Below are 18,115 nucleotides of genomic sequence, written 5' to 3'. Positions count from 1 at the left end.
AATCTTATTCTGTTTTACTAGTATCTTATGTGTCTGTTTGTGGTTGGGTGACAAAATTATATTTTCATTCATCACATGATCATTTTCATTTTGAATAGTTTACACATATAATTGGCCCTTACACATTGATTTGTTAATGCAAACTCTAGCACTTTTCCTTAACCTTTAACTAAAATGGAACGTTTATAGTTTCCTCTCCTAACAGCAAGCTAGTGGATAGTAAACATGACATTATGTGAATTAAAACATGGAGTGAATAATGAGCACGGCTCATGATATGGGCTGAATTGCATTCACTCCAATTTATTTAACAAGACTGAAATGTTTGTAAATTTTTTTTTGCTGGATAAATTCTAGTGCTGAAGGATCTTTTACAGAGCAGACCTTGCAGATATGTTGATAAATGTGCAGGTTTTATTTGTTGAGGGATGTGAGTCAATGGCTAGGACAGCATTTTTTGGCCATCTTAACTATACTTGAGAAGGCAGCGATGAGTTACCACCTTGAACTGCTGCATCGCATTGGGATTAGTTATATCAACAGTATTATTAGAAAGGTGGTGCCAGCATTTTGACCTTGCTGCTCTTGTCCTTCTGGTGATAGAGGTTGCATGTTTAGAAGTTGTTTCTTATGAATAGTGTAACTGCAGTGCATCACTTTAGATCATACACAATGTTGCTACTGTGTCAGCAGTGAATTGGAGACGATAAAATACAAGGTTAGGCAAGTGCTGAACCTGATGTTTAAAAATTCTTGTTTAAACTTGGTACTTGCAACTGATTGTCTGTCTGTGCCCCACTCCCTTTATGATCTCTCTGCCTTGTTTTAATTTCTGGTGCAACAGGTTCTGATGGAGACACTTGCTGCCCTTGGAGCCCAGTGTAGGTGGGCTGCATGCAACATATATTCCACCCAGAATGAAGTGGCTGCTGCATTGGCTGAGAATGGTAAGGGGGAAATTGTTTTAAATGGCAATTTGGTATTCTGAAGAAATCTGTTTTCCCCCATCCAGTTCAGTGCCTTTTACCCTGCCCTTTGTTTTCCCTCTTTTTGTTCTATCATACGATATTTCTCTTGCTCAGCGGATGGACTGGAGGCCACCTATGACTGATTCCCTCTGTTATTCAGTTGTTCTGCAGTACACGTGCAGCCTTTAATTTAATAAAAAGGTTACATTGTTGCTCGTGAGATATTGGTACAGTGTAAGGTTGGTAAACAATGCTCATAATTTGCTTTGGGAATGAATCTGATAGTATCTGCCATTAGGTAGTTTTGCCCTAACCGTTTAATTTCCCTGATATTTTATGCCTCAAGTTACTGAAAGTGCAAATTGCAAAGCTTAAAGCCAAGGGAACGTTGAATCTGGGCACCTCAAACTTGGGTGAACTGGTAAAGCACCTGTGCACCTCCTTTATTGATTATTAAATAAACAGTGTAATGACTTAGAAAGGAACATAAATTAGAGTAACTGAAATTAGAGTTGCCCATCAGGTACAGAAAGAGAACCAGTTTGAAGGTGAGTTAGATTGGATTTTTAAAAAATATGCTGTAGCAGCTAGCCTCCTGATACTAAAGAGAAACCTTTTCATTGATGCACTCCGATATCACTTCAAAAACAATTCTTCACTAAATTTACTGAGGTGTAAACTCGTATATTTTAAGTTGGTCAGGCACTGAGTATTTCTGAGCTTATGGTGGAATGTGTTACCATTGAATAGTATTTAATTCAGGAGCTGTGCCACAGAAATATTATGGTGCAGAAAGAGATCATTCAACCCACGTTAAACCTTTTGAGATTTGTGCTGGAAATCACTGAGTAGAATCTGATACAACTGGAGATGAAAATGAAATTGTCCTGGCCCCAAGCACCAAACTGCTACTCCCAACTGCTGCAGTTGGTTCCCATTCTGGCGTGTGACAAAAATGTGGTTCCTGTACCTACCTGTAGAATGATGAAAGGTTGCTTAGCTGTCCTGTCCAGGGCCAAGATGCCCTGTTTTCCAAGAGAAGTCCAGAAACCACACAGCCTTCATGGGAAGGCAAACCAATAGTTTATATTAGATATACTAGTTATCACTTATTGGACAAATGAAGTGAAGTATATACTCTGCTGAGCAAGCTGTGTGGTATTTTTTCACTAAAGGCTAGATCCTCCTCCATACTATCATGCAAAATGTTCCCAGCTCCTCTTCTCACATTCCTTTATTTCGCCCAGTTTTGTGACTTTGCATTGAACAGCTTCTGACTAGGTTTTTTGTGGCCTAACTTGTTAGCCACACTAACCCTTTTTTTTTTAAATCATCAGCACCTTTTTTCTGATAGTGGGTGGCACGGTGGCACAGTGGTTAGCACTGCTGCCTCACAGCGCCAGAGACTCGGGTTCAATTCCTGCCTCAGGCGACTGACTGTGTGGAGTTTGCACATTCTCCCCGTGTCTGCGTGGGTTTCCTCCCACAGTCCAAAAATGTGCAGGTTAGGTGAATTGGCCATGCTAAATTACCCGTAGCATTAGGTGAAGGGGTAACTGTAGGAGAATGTGTCTGGGTGGGTTGTGCTTCGGTGTGTCGGTGTAGACTTGTTGGACCGAAGGCCCTGTTTCCATACTGTAAGTAATCTAATCTAAATTGCATATTATTTTGATAACTTTAAAAATCTTGAACTCTTTCATGCGCTCTAATAGTTTGCTCAGCATCTAGTTTCAGCAGAGTAGTCAATTCTACTATCAGAATTGAGATTGAGACACTTTGGCCACAGTGTTGAGTTGGAATCATTGTAATCTCTGGCAATTCATAGACATTTATAGCACATCAGGAGGCCTTTCAGCCTGTGTCTGTCCCAATCATCAACAATCTGACTACATTATCTGTTTTTCTAGCTCTGAAGGCAATGGCAACATAAGTAAATAACTAAATACACCTGTGAAAATATTTCTTCTCAACTTCCCTCTGAGCCTTCTGCTCTTACCTTAAATGTATCCCCGCCTAGTTAGTAACTCCTTTCTATCCGCATTACATTCTATTTTATTCCTCAAAATGTTATATATCTCTATCAGATTCCTAATCAAAAAGAGATTGGACAACCTGGGCTTTTATTCTCGAGAGTTTCAAATATTGAAAGGTGATCTAATTGAAACCTACAGAATACTCAAAGGGATAGAAAGGGTAGACGCAGGTATTTCTTGTGGTTGCACAATCTAGAACTAAGGGCACAATTAAAATTAAGGGAGATGACATTTAAGACTGAGGTGATGAGAAAATCTTTTTTCTGAGGTCAGTGAATCTTGAGTATTCTCTACCTCAGAGGATTGTGAAATATCTGTCTTTAAAGTAGAGGTTGATCATTTTTGTTCATCAATGGCATAAAAAGATATGGGGACAGTGTGTAAAAGGTTTGATCAGCCATGATCATATACGATGACAGAGCAACTGGCTGGATAGCCTACTGCTATTCCTTTTTACCACCACATCAGTTTTTATGTCATCTGTGAACTTCTCCACCATACACCTTGCATTCAAACATAAATCATTACTTTAAACTACAAACAGCAACGGCCTCAGAACTGAGCTCTGTGGAACCCCATTGGAAACAGACTTCTTGTCACAAGAATATCCTTTTCCTGTCACCTTCTGCTTCCTGCTTTTCAGGCAATTTTAAATCCAACATACAGAGCCATAGAGATGTACAGCACAGGAACAGACCCTTTGGTCCAACCCATCCATGCCAACCAGATATCCCAACCCAATCTAGTCCCACCTGCCGGCACCCAACCCATAACTTTCCAAACCCTTCCTATTTATATACCCATCCAAATGCCTCTTAAAATGTTGCAATCGTACCAGCCTCCACCACTTCCTCTGGCAGCTCATTCCATAAACGTACCATCCTCTGCGTGAAAAGTTGCCCCTTAGGTCTCCTTTTATATCTTTCCCCTCTCACCTATGCCATCTAGTTCTGGACTCCCCACCCCAAGGAAAAGACTGTGTTTATTTATCCTATCCATGCCCCTCATAATTTTGTAAACCTCTATAAGTCTCCTCCGACGCTCCAGGGAAAACAGCCCCAGCCTGTTCAGCCTCTCCCTATGTATCAAATCCTCCAACCCTGGCAACATCCTTGTAAGTCTTTTCTGAACCCTTTCAAGTTTCATAACATCTTTCTGATAGGAAGGAGATCAGAATTTCACGGCAATATTCCAAAAATGGTCAAACCAATGTCCTAACAGCCGCAACATGACCTCACAACTCCAGTGCTCAACACTCTGAACAATAAAGGAAAGCATACCAAACAGCTTCTTCACTATCCTATCGACCTGCAAGTCCACTTTCAAGGAGCTATGAACCTGCAGTTCAAGGTCTTTTTGTTCAGAAACACTCCCTAGGACCTTACTGTTAAGTGTGTGAGTCCTGCTAAGATTTGCTTTCCCAAAATGCAGCACCTTGCATTTATCTGAATTAAACTCCATCTGCGACTTCTCAGCCCATTGGCCCATCTGATCTGAGGTAACCTTCGCTGTCCACTACACTTCCAACTTTGGTGTCATCTGTAAACTTACTCCCTAAATCTCTTATGCTCACATCCAAATCATTTTGCTTTGGATCTCATGGGCTTTTCCTTTATTAACCAGTAGCATTAGGGACCTTATAAGAATCCTTGCTAAAGTCCACATAGCCCTCAACAAATGACTTACGCTCATCAACAGTACTGGTTCCTCCACAAAATATTCAATCAATTTTATCAACACAACCTTCCCTTAAATCCATGCCAACTGGTGCTGATTTATCCATTTCTCCAAGTGCTGATCTATTCTGTCCCTCGGAATTATTTCTAATAATTCCTCCTTTTCCCCAGCCCATGCCAAAACCAGGGTTTGACCTGTAATTTCCTGGTCCATCCTATTCTCCCTTTTTTTTAAATGATGGAATGATTTTAGAATCCTCTAGACCTCTGGCAATGTGCCAGAGGATCTGAAAATGATTGCCATAAGGTGGCACAGTGGTTAGCACCGCTTCCGCACAGCGCTAGAGACCCGGGTTTAATTCCCGCCTCAGGCGACTGACTGTGCGGAGTTTGCACATTCTCCCCGTGTCTGCGTGGGTTTCCTCCGGGTGCTCCGGTTTCCTCCCACAGTCCAAAAATGTGCAGGTTAGGTGAATTGACCATGCTAAATTGTCCGTAGTGTTAAGGGCAGGGATGTAGGGGAATGGGTCTGGGTGGGTTGCGCTTTGGCGGGTTGGTGTGGACTTGTTGGGCCAAAGGGCCTGTTTCCACACTGCAAGTAATCTAATCTTGATATCTCCTCCCTTCCCTCCTTTAACAGCTTGGGATACATCTCATCCAAGCCTGTGGATTTATCAACTTTTAACACACTAGTATCTTCTCTCTTTCTATTAATTTTGTCTATTCTTTCTAATATTTCATCCACCTATACCCACACTATTTCTTCCCCAGATACTTTTAATAGGAGAGAGGTGTACATTATTGATTGTTTGGCTATAGCCTGCTCTCTAATTGGATATAACTAACTACCATGGGAGGTGTGAGGGAATTTTTGTTTGCAATCTACATGTTAATCAAATAATCCAGTTGTCAAATGTTCTGCAGTTGGGCATTATTGACATAAATGACCAGCATAGCTGATAAATGTGTACTTTAGCAAACATGAGGAATTGCTTTGATATACTGCAGTAATGGAATCAGGAATGCAAACAATGACCTAAACGTTGAACTCAAACGATGCTCATTCAAGTAATGAGTTTGAATTCATGTTGATGTCATATGGGTATCGCTTTCGTGGAACTCTGGGTTAATTATTTTCTTTTCAACACTGTTTTCTAATGTGTGTGAGTTGATCCTGTTTGAGTTTGTCAGTACACTATCAGTAGTGTAAAGTGCAAGGATTGACACCATGCACTATTATTGAACACTTAAAGATTTAATTTTTCTATAAACTGGTATCCTGAACATTCAACTGCATACTATTCAAATATGTAGTAATTTGAAGACCTATTTAACATTCTCATTTAGCCAGTTAATTGCTTCAAATTTGCCATTTCTTTGTATACTGTTTGTTTTCCAATCGTGTAATTGAGCAGATATTAATTCCAGCAAATTAATTGAGATTTTAATCCCTTAATGAGGACATTCCATTGTGTATGAACACCAATTGTTCATTCTTTTATGATATAAACATTAAAGAATAAATGTGAATAAAATGAATCCCAAAATAACTTGAATATGGAATATATAATTCAGTTGTAATTATGAGTATTAAATGTTGATTAGCGATCTTGAAGCTTCATTATGGCATTTATTGTCTGAAAATCGTTTGTTATCCTTCAAAATAGTGAATCCTTCCGTTATATTCCAAGCAATAACTTGCATCTAGGCATTCTTTCCTATGTATAAGACAACCAAACTCCTCACTTAAACCAAACTTAGATTCCAGTCAGTCTGTAATAAACATCTCTTTGTAACAGTGACTTACAAAAGAAATAAGCTTCAGAGGTTTAATCACAACACAACATGGGTCTTGCACTCTTGGTTGATTCAACAAATAAAACAGCCAGCACATATTAAGGAAATGAAAAATTCACTGCCACCTTCTTTCACTCCTAGACATCTCTGTTCTCTGTATTTAAATTTTGATCTTGCAAAGAAACTTTGGTAAATGTCCAGTCTTAATGTGTCACCTGTGGCCCAACTTTATTAAGCAAAAAATTGTTGGATTGCTTTTCATCTCCTATTTGAATGTAATTTTATCATCTTGTTATCCTGTGGCAGGTTATCCAGTTTTTGCTTGGAAAGGAGAATCCGAAGATGATTTCTGGTGGTGCATTGATCGCTGTGTAAATGTAGAAGGGTGGCAGCCTAACATGGTAAAGCCAGGTTGTTCTTTCCCATTTAGAATGTTGGTAAATGATGACCATTCTGTATGTGATCATTTAAAATGTGTATGTATGAATTAAAAATGGAAACTCAGTTGTGTTAAATAGTTGAGTACTTAGCCAAAAAAAAAATCTGTTTTTATGTGTGGCTAGTTTTGATTTTAGTAAAATCCAAATATACCCTTTGGGTTTAAAGCTAATTGTATTTCATCAATATACATGGTGTTAGACATGGCTGAATCTCCAGTGCCTGTCTGCAACTACTCCTTTCTGGAAATCTAGAAGGAATTTGCTGGTGACATGAAAATATTAATATCACCACAACCCTCTATGTTCAGGATGTTTTTATTAACTATACACAGAGTGGGTTTGGAAGTGTTTTTAAAAAATGTTAAAAGATGGAAAGGATTAGAAGAGTTAGCACAATGCAAGACCTAAATCCAATTCAGTGAGGAATAAAATAAAATGAAATGAAAATAAGAATAGTGGAAGCTTGATTATTAGTATAATAATACACCGGCTGTTCAACATGCTTTCAGAAGAAGGTAAGACCATAAAAAGGCTAACTAAATCTTTGTTTTTGTACCTACTGTTAGATAATATTGGCAGAGTAGATTCTAATCACCTTCATCCTTTTTGGAAAGATTTGTCTGGAGCTCCTCGTAGAATTTCCCCACAGCAGAGTAACTTGTTTTGGGTAAATTTCATAGTAGGTGGATGTTCTACGCTGGTGTAATTGTTGAGTTCTGAGGCTGAGGAATGTTTGTGGCTGCTTCTCTGCCTTTCTTCTTGGGTTTGGATTTTTCCTGAACTACTGTTTTGTGGTCTTGTACTACCACATATTGTGCTGGTTTTCAAATTGACTTTACTCATTTGTGTTTTATTACAGATCCTAGATGATGGAGGAGATCTCACTCACTGGATTTACAAGAAGTATCCTAATATGTTCAAGAAGATAAAGGGCATAGTTGAAGAAAGTGTGACTGGTGTTCACAGGTGAGTATCACTCTAATATAGTCACCACTCATCCAACCTTTCTTGTCCTCATTTTTATTGATACTACTATCATTTTTCTGTTCTTCCTAAAATTGCAATGTGCCGTTCTGCACGATGCCCCTATTTTGCTGAGTCCTCATTTACTCATTATATTAAAACTGAGACATCACAAACTCCCCGTTAATTATGGAGCATTCTTCTTTCCTCCTATAATGTCGAAGGCTAAAAGTAATGTTTCATGGGCAGCTTCTTTTCATAATCACTACCACCACCACCAAAAAATCCTTGATTGAAGATGCAATGGCAGGGTTTTGCTGGAAGACCCATGAGTTCTATTTTGTCTGAGTATGCTGTTTCTCTCCCACCAACTTGACAACCTACTTCAGCCATACTTGATGGCGTTATTTCCTTGCACAGGCAACAATAACTGTATGCAAGATTGGAGCAAATATTTGATTTGATTTATTATTGCACTGAGATACAGTAGAAAAGTGCTGTTCTGAGTGCTAACCAATCCATTCATGCTTTGCATAAGTACATCAAGGTAATAGAACAGAAAGCAGAATATAATGTTACAGCTACAGAGAAGGTGCAAAGAAAAATCAATTCTAATATACTAAGGATACATTCATAAGTCTGATAGTGGGGAAGAAGCTGTCCTTAAATCTGGTGGTACTTGTTTTCAAAGTTTTGTATATTCTATCTGATGGATGAGAGTATAACCAAGATGGGAGAGGTCTGAGATTTTATTGGCTGCTTTCCTGAGGCAGCGAGAAGTATGGGTGGAGTCAGTGGAAGGAAGGCTGGTTTTGATGATGGACTGGGCTGCATTCATAACACTCTAATTTCTTGCGGTCTTGGAGGAACTTGAAGCTGTGGACCACCTCCCCTCAGCACCATTGATACAGACAGAGGCATGTCTCCTCCTCGCAGCGCTCAGATGAAATAGGATCACTGCCTAAGGTGGGACCACAACTAAACAACCGTGCCCCACTGACCTCACCCTTGCAGGTATAAAGGCCACTTGATCGTTCCCGGAGTCAGCCAAGCTCCAGAATTCCTGAGAACTTGTCCCACATCGAAATAAAATGTAATTCTCAATGCATATAATCACCATTTCTGTTACCCTAATTTTCCAATGTATTGTCCTATATGTCTTGTCGGACACAACTATACAGCCTGTTTTCAAGGTCACTACCAGAGTCTTTTTCCCCTTAGGCCACTGGAAGATCAATGTTTGCATTTTTAATTATGTAAAAGAGTTGCATGTTTTGGATATTAATGCATCTTCAAATAGTCTGTCTTCGAGAGCTTGCTCCTAGTCTCATATATAGGATGGTTCACTTCACCCTGTTCGAACAGGTTTGGTTAGAGACAAAAGAACTGCAGATGCTGAAATCCAAAGTACACAGGCAAGAGGCTGGAAGAACAATAAAGAGAGTTCCCCCTTGTCCTTACCTACCACCCCACCAGTCCACGGATCCAACACATCATCCTTAAACACTTCTGCCAACTCCACCCAGACCCCATCACCAAGAACGTTTTCCCCTCCCCACACCCCTCTGCCTTCTGCAAGGACTGTTCCCTTCCCTTGGTTTGCACTACTCTCCCCACTGAACCCCCAGGTACCTTCCCCAGCAACCGGAAAAGATGCAAAACCTGCCTATCCATCACCTCCCTCACCTCCATCCAGGGCCCAAACAGTCTCTCCAGGTGAGACAGAGGTTCACCTCCTGTCTCCTAACCTAGTTTACTGTATCAGGTGCTCCTTCCTGGTATGGTCATCTCTACACTGGGGAGACGAAATGTGAACTTAAAAAATGGTCATTGAGCATTTCAGCTGGGCCCACAGGGGCCGACCAGACCTCCCTGTCGCCACCCATTTTAAGTCCCGTTCCCTCTCCCTTTCCGACATGACCATCCTTGGCCTCCTCCATTGCCACAACGAGCTTAACTGCAAATTGGAGAAACAACACCTCATCTTCCTCCTGGGCACCCTACAGCCTGGAGGACTCCACATTGAGTTCTCCAATTTCAAATAAACTCCCTTCTCATTCCCTGATTCCCTTCCCAGCCCCTTCCCCCTCCCTTCCACCACTCCCTGCCACCAACCGGAATCATTTCTCCCATTGACCAAACAGATCTACCTGTCTTCACTTATCCCTGACGTCTCCGATCGTGTTTTTGGGATCCTTCAGAGGGAGGGAGGGAGAGCAGCCCCAAGTCGTGGTCCACATTGGCACCAACGACATAGGTCGGAAGAGAGATGGGGACTTGAGGCAGAAATTCAGGGAGCTAGGATGGAAGCTTAGAGCTAGGACAAGCAGAGTTGTTTTCTCTGGTTTGCCGCCCGTGCCACATGCTAGTGAGGTGAGGAATAGGGAGAGAAAGGAGTTGAACACGTGGCTACAGGGATGGTGGAGGAGGGAGGGTTTCGGGTTTTTGGATAATTTCTGGGGTAGGTGGGACCTCTACAAGCAGGATGGTCTTCATCTAAACCAGAGGGGTACCAATATCCTGGTTGGGAAATTCGCTAAAGCTATTAAGGTGGATTTAAACTAATACATCAGAGGGATGGGAACCAAAATTGTAGGACAGGTACAGCAGAAGAGGATGAGAGTAGGGAATTCCCAAATCAAGTGTCTGACACTGGCAAGCATGAACCTGCTTTGAAGTGTGTGTACTTCAATGCGGGGAGCATCCGAAATAAAGTGGGTGAACTGGCAGCGTGGGTTGGTACCTGGGACTTCGATGTTGTGTCCATTACAGAGACATGGATAGAACAGGGACAGGAATGGCTGTTGCAAGTTCCGGGATTCAGATGTTTCAGTAAGAACAGAGAAGATGGTAAAAGAGGGGGAGGTGTGGCATTATTGATCAGAGAAAATATTACAGTTGTAGAAAGGATGTTTGGGGACTCGTTAAATGAGGTAGTATGGGCTGAGGTTAGAAACAGGAAAGGAGAAGTCACCATGCTGGGAGTTTTCTATAGGCCTCCGAATAGTCCCAGAGATATAGAGGAAAGGATAGCAAAGATGATTCTCGATAGGAGTAAGAGAGGCAAGGTAGTTTTCATGGGGGACTTCAACTATCCAAATATTGACTGGGATCACTATAGTACGAGTACTATAAATGGGTCAGTTTTTGTCCAGTGTGTGCAGGAGGGCTTCCTGACACAGTATGTAGACAGGCCAACAAGGGGCGAAGCCACTTTAGATCTAGTAGTGGGTAACGAGTCTGGCCAGGTGTTAGATTTGGAAGTAAGTGAGCACTTTGGAGACAGTGATCACAATTCTGTCAGGTTTACTTTAGTGATGGAAAGGGATAGGTGTACTCCACCGAGCAAGAGTTACAGCTGGGGGAAGGGAAATTACGATGCAATTAGGAAAGATTTAGGAAGCGTAGAATGGGGAAGGAAACTGCAGGGGATGAGCACATTAAAAATGTGGAACTTATTCAAGGAAAAGCTCCTGTGTGTCCTAGATAAGTATGTACTTGTCAGGCAAGGAGGAAGATATAGAACGCGTGAGACATGGTTTACTAAGGAATTGTAATCCCTGGTCAAGAAGGAGGCTTATGTTAGGACAAAATGTGAAAACTCAGGGCATTTGAGGGTTACAAGGAAGTCAGGAAAGACCTAAAAAGAGAGCTCAGAAGAGACAGGAGGGGACATGAGAAGTTGTTGGCGGATAGGATCAAGGTTAACCGTAAGGCTTTCCATAGGTATGTCAGGAATAAAAGAATGACGAGAGTTAAATTAGGGCCAATCAAGGATAATAGCGGGAAGTTGTGTGTGAAGTCAGAGGAGATTGGGAAGCACTAAATAAATTTTTTCAAGTGTTCACTATAGAAAATGAAAATGTTGGCGAGGAAGATGCAGAGATACTTGCATCTAGACTAGAAGAGATTGAGGTTCACAAGGAAGAGGTATTAGAAATACTGCAGTGTGTGAAAATAGACAAGTCCCCTGGGCCGGATGGGAGCTATCCTAGGATCCTCTGAGGAGCAAGGGAAGAGATTGCCGAGCCTTTGGCATTGATCTTCAAATCATAATTGTCTACAGGAATAGTGTCTGAGGACTGGAGGATAGGAAATGTGGTTCCCTTGTTCAAAAAGGGTAGTAGAGACAGCCCTGGTAATTACAGACCAGTGAGTCTCACTTCAGTTGCTGGTAAAGTGTTGGAAAAGGTTATAAGCAATAGGATTTATGACCATCTAGAAAAGAATAATCTGAGCAGGGACAGTCAGCACGGTTTTGTGAAGAGTAAGTCGTGCCTAATGAATCTTATTGACTTTTTTGACAAAGTGACCAAACAGGTAGATGACAGTAAACCGGTTGATGTGGTGTATATGGATTTCAGCAAGGCGTTTGATAAGCTTCCCCACAGCAGGCTATTATACAAAATGCGGAGGAATGGGATTGTGGGAGACATAGCAATTTGGATCAGTAATTGGTTTGCTGAAAGAAAACAGAGGGTTGTAGTTGATGGAACATGTTCATCTTGGTGTCCAGTTACTAGCAGCGTACCCCAAGGGTCGGTGTTGGGTCCACTGCTGTTCATCATTTTTATAAATGGTCTGGATGAGGGCTGAGAAGGGTGGGTTAGTAAATTTGCAGACGACACTAAAGTTGGTGGAGTTGTGAATAGTGACAAAGGATGTAGTAAGTTGCAGAGAGACACAGATAGGATGCAGAGCTGGGCTGAGAGGTGGCAAATGGAGTTTAATGTGGACAAGTGTGAGGTGCTACACTTTGGCCGGAGTAATCTGAATGCAACGTACTGGACTAATGGTAAGATTCTTGGGAGTGCAGATGAGCAGAGAGATCTCGGTGTCCGTGTATACAGATCCCTGAAAGTTGCCACCCAGATTGACAGGGTTTTAAGAAGGCATATAGCGTTTTGGCCTTTATTAATAGAGAGATTGAATTCCGGAACCAGGAGGTTATGCTGCAGCTGTACAAAGCTCTGGTACAGCCACACTTGGAGTATTGTGTACAGTTCTGGTCACCGCATTATAAGAAGGATGCGGAAGCTTTGGAAAGGGTGCAGAGGAGATTTACTAGGATGTTGCCTGGTATGGAAGGAATGTCTTACTAGGAAAGGCTGAGGTCCTTGAGGCTGTTCTCGTTAGAGAGAAGAAGGTTGAGAGGTGACTTAATAGAGACATACAAGATAATCAGAGGGTTAGATAGGGTGGACAGGGAGAGCCTTTTTCCAAGCACGAGGGGACACAACTTTAAAGTGAGGGGAGATAGGTATAAGACAGATGTCAGAGGTAGTTTCTTTACTCAGAGTAGTAAGGGTATGGAATGCTTTGCCTGCATCGGTAGTAGATTCGCCAAGTTTAAGTGCATTTAAGTCGTCATTGGACAGGCAAATGGAAGTACATGGAATAGTGTAGGTGGGATAGGCTTCAGATTAGTACGACAGGGCGTTGCAATATCGAGGGCCGGAGGGCCTGTACTGCGCTGTGATGTTCTATATTCTATGTTCTACTTCACCACCCGGCCCCTTCCACCCCATTTATCTGCAGCTCTCCCTACACCAACCCCCAGCCTGAAGAAGGGGTTCACCCGAAACATTGACTTCTCTACCTTCTGATGCTGCTTGGCTTGCTGTGTTCTTCCAGCCTCCTGCCTATTCGAGCAAGTAGCAAAGGAGTAGGTGAAAATTCCAGTCTATCAATCTATTCATTACCATAAAGATACATTGATTTTAAAAAATGTATCAGAAAAGCAACACATTGATGGAATGGAATAGGAAAATGCTTTCTGCCAGTCTTTCAGTGGTTGCTCATGCTAACAGTTGGCTCATTTCAGTGAGTAACTGGACCAAATGTACCAGGAAACTTTCAGTTATTAGTGTACCTATCTAATTTGCCCTGTTTATTGAGCTGATTTCAGGCAGAATACTGGTAATGGCACTACAGTTGATGCAGAATGGAAAAATCAGCCAGTGTTTCCTCTCCTGATCACTACTGAACAACCCCTGTTGGAACTGTGCATCACTTGAGGCCTTCACGATATAGTGTAAACCTTGCTCACACTCATAGTCCAGACATTAAGACATTGACTGGGTAAAATGCCACAATGAAACACAAGCAAGTGAATCATCACGTAGTCATTCCCTTCAAATGAGAACAGGAAGACTGGATATTAACTATACAGTGGGAGAAAATAGCATTAAACTATATTTCCATAGCTTCTCCTACTAACTTATAATTTTTCGCCTTTGCTGGCATCATATAGAAATTAACCAGTCCAATTATATTTTCGATTAGTTAAATTTTACATTCGCATAACTACAACTCCTGAATGCAGTTGGGATGACTGAGGCACAACATACCTTCTCACCATAGGGGGACTGTAACAAATATGTCCAGTAAGTGCAGATTGATAAGAGTTTCAAATTGATTCATAATCGCTAAAAATAAAGTTTTTTTTTGGTTTTTGTGTTTTAATGGAAGATTCTTCAGGATATGTCATTAAGGTTTTCAGGTTTAAATCTGATGTCATTGTACTACCAAACTTGTTTCTATTTTGGTCATGTTAGCAAGTAGCATTCTTGCAGTTTTCTTAGTTGACCCAGATATCTGTACTTTGAGTTAAAAAATCATCACGAGACCGGGTCCAATGTCAAATACTAAGATACTGGAGGGTTGTAGCAGACAACTGAATTGGTTAATACTGCCACACCTTGGATCAAAATGGGAATGATGATCAGAGACAGACTGTTGAAAGTATTTGTAATAACTTTCAGTCCCAAATTATAGTCCAGAATAAAATAGGAACATTATGAATCTTATAATTTGAGGTTTATTGTTAGGTTCACTCAAAAACCAACCTGAACTATCTGGAACACGTGATGGACTGTATTTTAAACTAGTTTTGGAGTTCTTGGTTTCTGATTTTTACCTTTTCTCTTTTTGTTTTCTAGACTTTACCAGTTGTCTAAAGCTGGTAAGCTGTGTGTTCCAGCCATGAATGTAAACGACTCTGTAACCAAGCAGAAGTTTGATAATCTCTATTGCTGTAGAGAGTCCATACTCGATGGGTATGTAATCAAAGTCAACTGACTTCAAACCAATTTTAGATTAGTATGAACAGAAATGTTCATTAAATCCATTTAATGGTGAAATACTGATCAAATAATTGGCAGTGTGTGTACCTAGAGATTCTAATGCCTTCAAGTCCTCTCTCTGATGAAGTAACCAATAACTAATATTAACTATATATTGTCATAGCCTTTTCCCACAACTTTTATACTGTTATTTCTGCTGGTATCAAATGGAATTTAACCATTTAAGGTTAAAAATTGCATTTTTGATTCATTTTGATTAGTTGAATTTTACATTAGATAACTACAATTCATGATTGCAATTGGGGTGATTACAAAGCACAACATTCCTTCTCAACACAAGGGAACTGTTGCCTTACTGTGCCTATGCCTTTCTGTTTTCTGCTGTACTTCCTATGAGAAGATCCCCAATGAAACCCAGTGGTTTCACTAAGGGAATGAATGTATTTGGGAAAGCTGAATCCTGCACCTCAAAGTAGTCTTGCATGATGACTCTGATCCATTAGCTTTTTATTTGGAAAAATATATGGCTGAGAGGAGATAATTAAGAATGCATGTAGAAATCAAGTTGTGAAAGTATTTGTTTAGAAAGCCTGAACTCCCAACAACTTGTGGGAAAGTGCCTTCTCCGTAGCTTTTTTCAGTTAAGTTAATTTAAAGTTAGAAATATATTTTGTTTTCAGAGAGCTAACAAAATCCTTCACGTGACCTGGTATGTATTGATTATATAAAGCAGTGTTGGATTTTCTACTTAATGTTCAAGATTGTGTGGTTGCAGAGAAACAATGTACATGTTTCATTATCTCTGGTGTCTCTGACCAACCTTAACTCTTCTAATCAGGGCTCTAACCACTGTTGATCCTGAGGTCCAGTGAGATTTTTTGGAAGAAATTCTGAATGTGAAGAAATGTGATTGCTCTTCCCTGCTCCCCTGGCACTTCCTCTACTGTACCCTTTTCACCAAATGACAAGTTGTGGAAGGACTAAAGAAACAGACTCAGAAATTGTTGCTAGAAGAGGGCAGAAATTTTAGGTAGTTGTCTGTTTTAGAGCAACACCAGCAGTGACTTGGGGTCAGGTCATTTTTCCACTGTTTTAGGGAGGGGAAAATATTCAGGCATGGATGTTTATAAAATAATTCAATTTATTCTGTTTCTTAGTTTACCTTTGAGAACCACCCTGTGGTGGTTGTCATAACAGTGAATAAATGTAATGTGTCATTCTTGTTTGCTCAATATTGTGTTATTTGAAAGTTAATTGTATGAATTTTTACATTCTTAACAAAAGCCTCAAGAGGACAACAGATGTGATGTTTGGAGGAAAACAAATCGTTGTTTGCGGATATGGAGAGGTACATATTCCTTTCGTTTGCAGATGGTGGGCGATGTAGTTTCTGTGACTGGTCTTTGTCCTTCTGTTCGTATGAACCTCTTATCCAGGGTTTAGCCTCCAGCCTTCAATGTATATTTTTATTTAAGTAGCCGATAGCTTGATCTGTGATGTCAGTGGGTTTTGTTTTCTGTCATGTTCTTTCAGATGATTACTTTGCTGACATTTATATGGTAGACCACAGAAGCATCTGTTTATCAACTATACCTAGCTTCGATGAATTTTGAATGCCATTTTCCCATGTTAAGATATCAAAATAAAAGTTGTAGGAACTCTGGTCTGGCAGCAATGTTACAAGTCTCATTATACTCTTCAAGATTGAAAGAGACTGGAAAATGATTGTTTTTATGCTGCTGAAAGAAGGAGGAGTGTGCAATAGATCGTGAGGGTAGCGGGGGCAAAGGAAAAAGGGATTACGAATTGTGGTAAAGATTGAAATGTAAAATAGGCGCAAATGGCAGTTATGTAAGCAAGAAAATGGGTGCTGTCGATCTGAGAACAAAGCCAAATGAGAGACTCAAGACAATTTGTAATCAAAATAGAGGGCAAAAGTCATGCTGTGAAATTGCTGTACTCAGTCTGAATATAATGAGATGTGATTCCTCCAGTTTGCATTGGAACACAGCTACAGGCTGTGGACAGATCTGCTCACATGGGGTCAAGGTCGTTTGTTGAAATGGCAAGCAGCTGAGATTTGTGGTCATTCTTTTGGACAGCGTGGACTACTATATGCCTATCTGTGCCATGTGTGCGCCACTGCTAAGGGCATTCTGCACTACCTGAGTTGTGGTCTTTCAGATGAGATGTTTTAATCCAAGTTCCTCAGTCTGCCCTCAAATAAAAGCAATTGGCATTTCATGGTGGATGGGAACCACCAACAAACACATCTTCCCCTCCCCTCCCACTGCTAATATTCTGCAGGGACCATTCCATCTGTAATACCCTGGTCCTCCTCCCCTCCATTAGTCCTAACACTTCTTTACCCCCCACCCTCACAATGCAGTTTCCTAAACAACTGCAAAAGGTGCAACACTTCCACTTCCTCGTTCCTCTCTCTAAGACACCAAACACCTTGCAGGTGAAGCAGAGCTTTACTTCTACATCTTTCAATCCAGTCAACTGTATTCACTGCTTTAGATTGGTGAGACCAAAAACAGACAAGGCAACCCCTTTTCAGAATAGCTCCATTCTGTCCTTAAGAATGATCTTGAGATTTCAGTTATTTTGTAATTTCAATTAACCATCTTGCTCCTGTGCTGTCACTTCCAATCTGGGCTTGCTGTTTCCACTGAAACACTTTACAACCTTCAGGATTCGACATTAAGTTCAGAGCATGACCTTTGTCCTCCATTTTGATTACAATTTATCTTGTTGGCTTTGCTTTCAGCAGAGCAGACCAATTTTTTTCCTTTTCGCTCCTATCATTTACACCAGTTTTACATCTCAATTGCTTCTTACCACCATTAGAGCTTCCTCCGTCCTTTGCCATGGATTCTGTCGTCATCTGTTCCACCCACATTCCCTTATCGACTGCATAAAGCCACCATTTTTCAGTTCCTTTCAGTTCTGAAGAAATTATAATTGACTCAACATTAACTCTCTCTCTCTATCCACAGAAGCTGTCAGACCTGCTGAGTTTCTCTTGCACTTTGCTTTCATTTCAGGTTTCCAGCAACTGGAACTTGAGAACTGAAAAGGGCACTCTGGACCTGAAATATTAACTCTGCTTTCTCTCCACCAATGCTGTCAGCTCTTCTGTGTTTGAGC

General features: G+C 40.8%; 1 protein-coding gene across 8 annotated transcripts in view; it reads left to right on the top strand.

Moving 5' to 3' along the window:
- Positions 1–18,115, top strand: part of ahcyl2b (adenosylhomocysteinase like 2b) — a 95,388-nt gene that overhangs the window by 59,481 nt on the left and 17,792 nt on the right. For all 8 annotated transcript variants that reach the window (XM_060842736.1, XM_060842741.1, XM_060842738.1 and 5 more), the window contains 5 exons: positions 845–947; positions 6,781–6,875; positions 7,774–7,880; positions 14,819–14,935; positions 16,247–16,310. In XM_060842736.1, coding sequence (XP_060698719.1) covers positions 845–947; positions 6,781–6,875; positions 7,774–7,880; positions 14,819–14,935; positions 16,247–16,310 — 486 coding nt within the window. The remainder of the gene's footprint in view (positions 1–844; positions 948–6,780; positions 6,876–7,773; positions 7,881–14,818; positions 14,936–16,246; positions 16,311–18,115) is intronic.

The sequence above is a fragment of the Hemiscyllium ocellatum genome, chromosome 23, assembly GCF_020745735.1.
Source record: "Hemiscyllium ocellatum isolate sHemOce1 chromosome 23, sHemOce1.pat.X.cur, whole genome shotgun sequence".
Classification (NCBI taxonomy): domain Eukaryota; kingdom Metazoa; phylum Chordata; class Chondrichthyes; order Orectolobiformes; family Hemiscylliidae; genus Hemiscyllium; species Hemiscyllium ocellatum.
The sequence above is the reverse complement of the archived record's forward strand: the minus strand, read 5'-3'. Positions and strand labels throughout refer to the sequence as shown.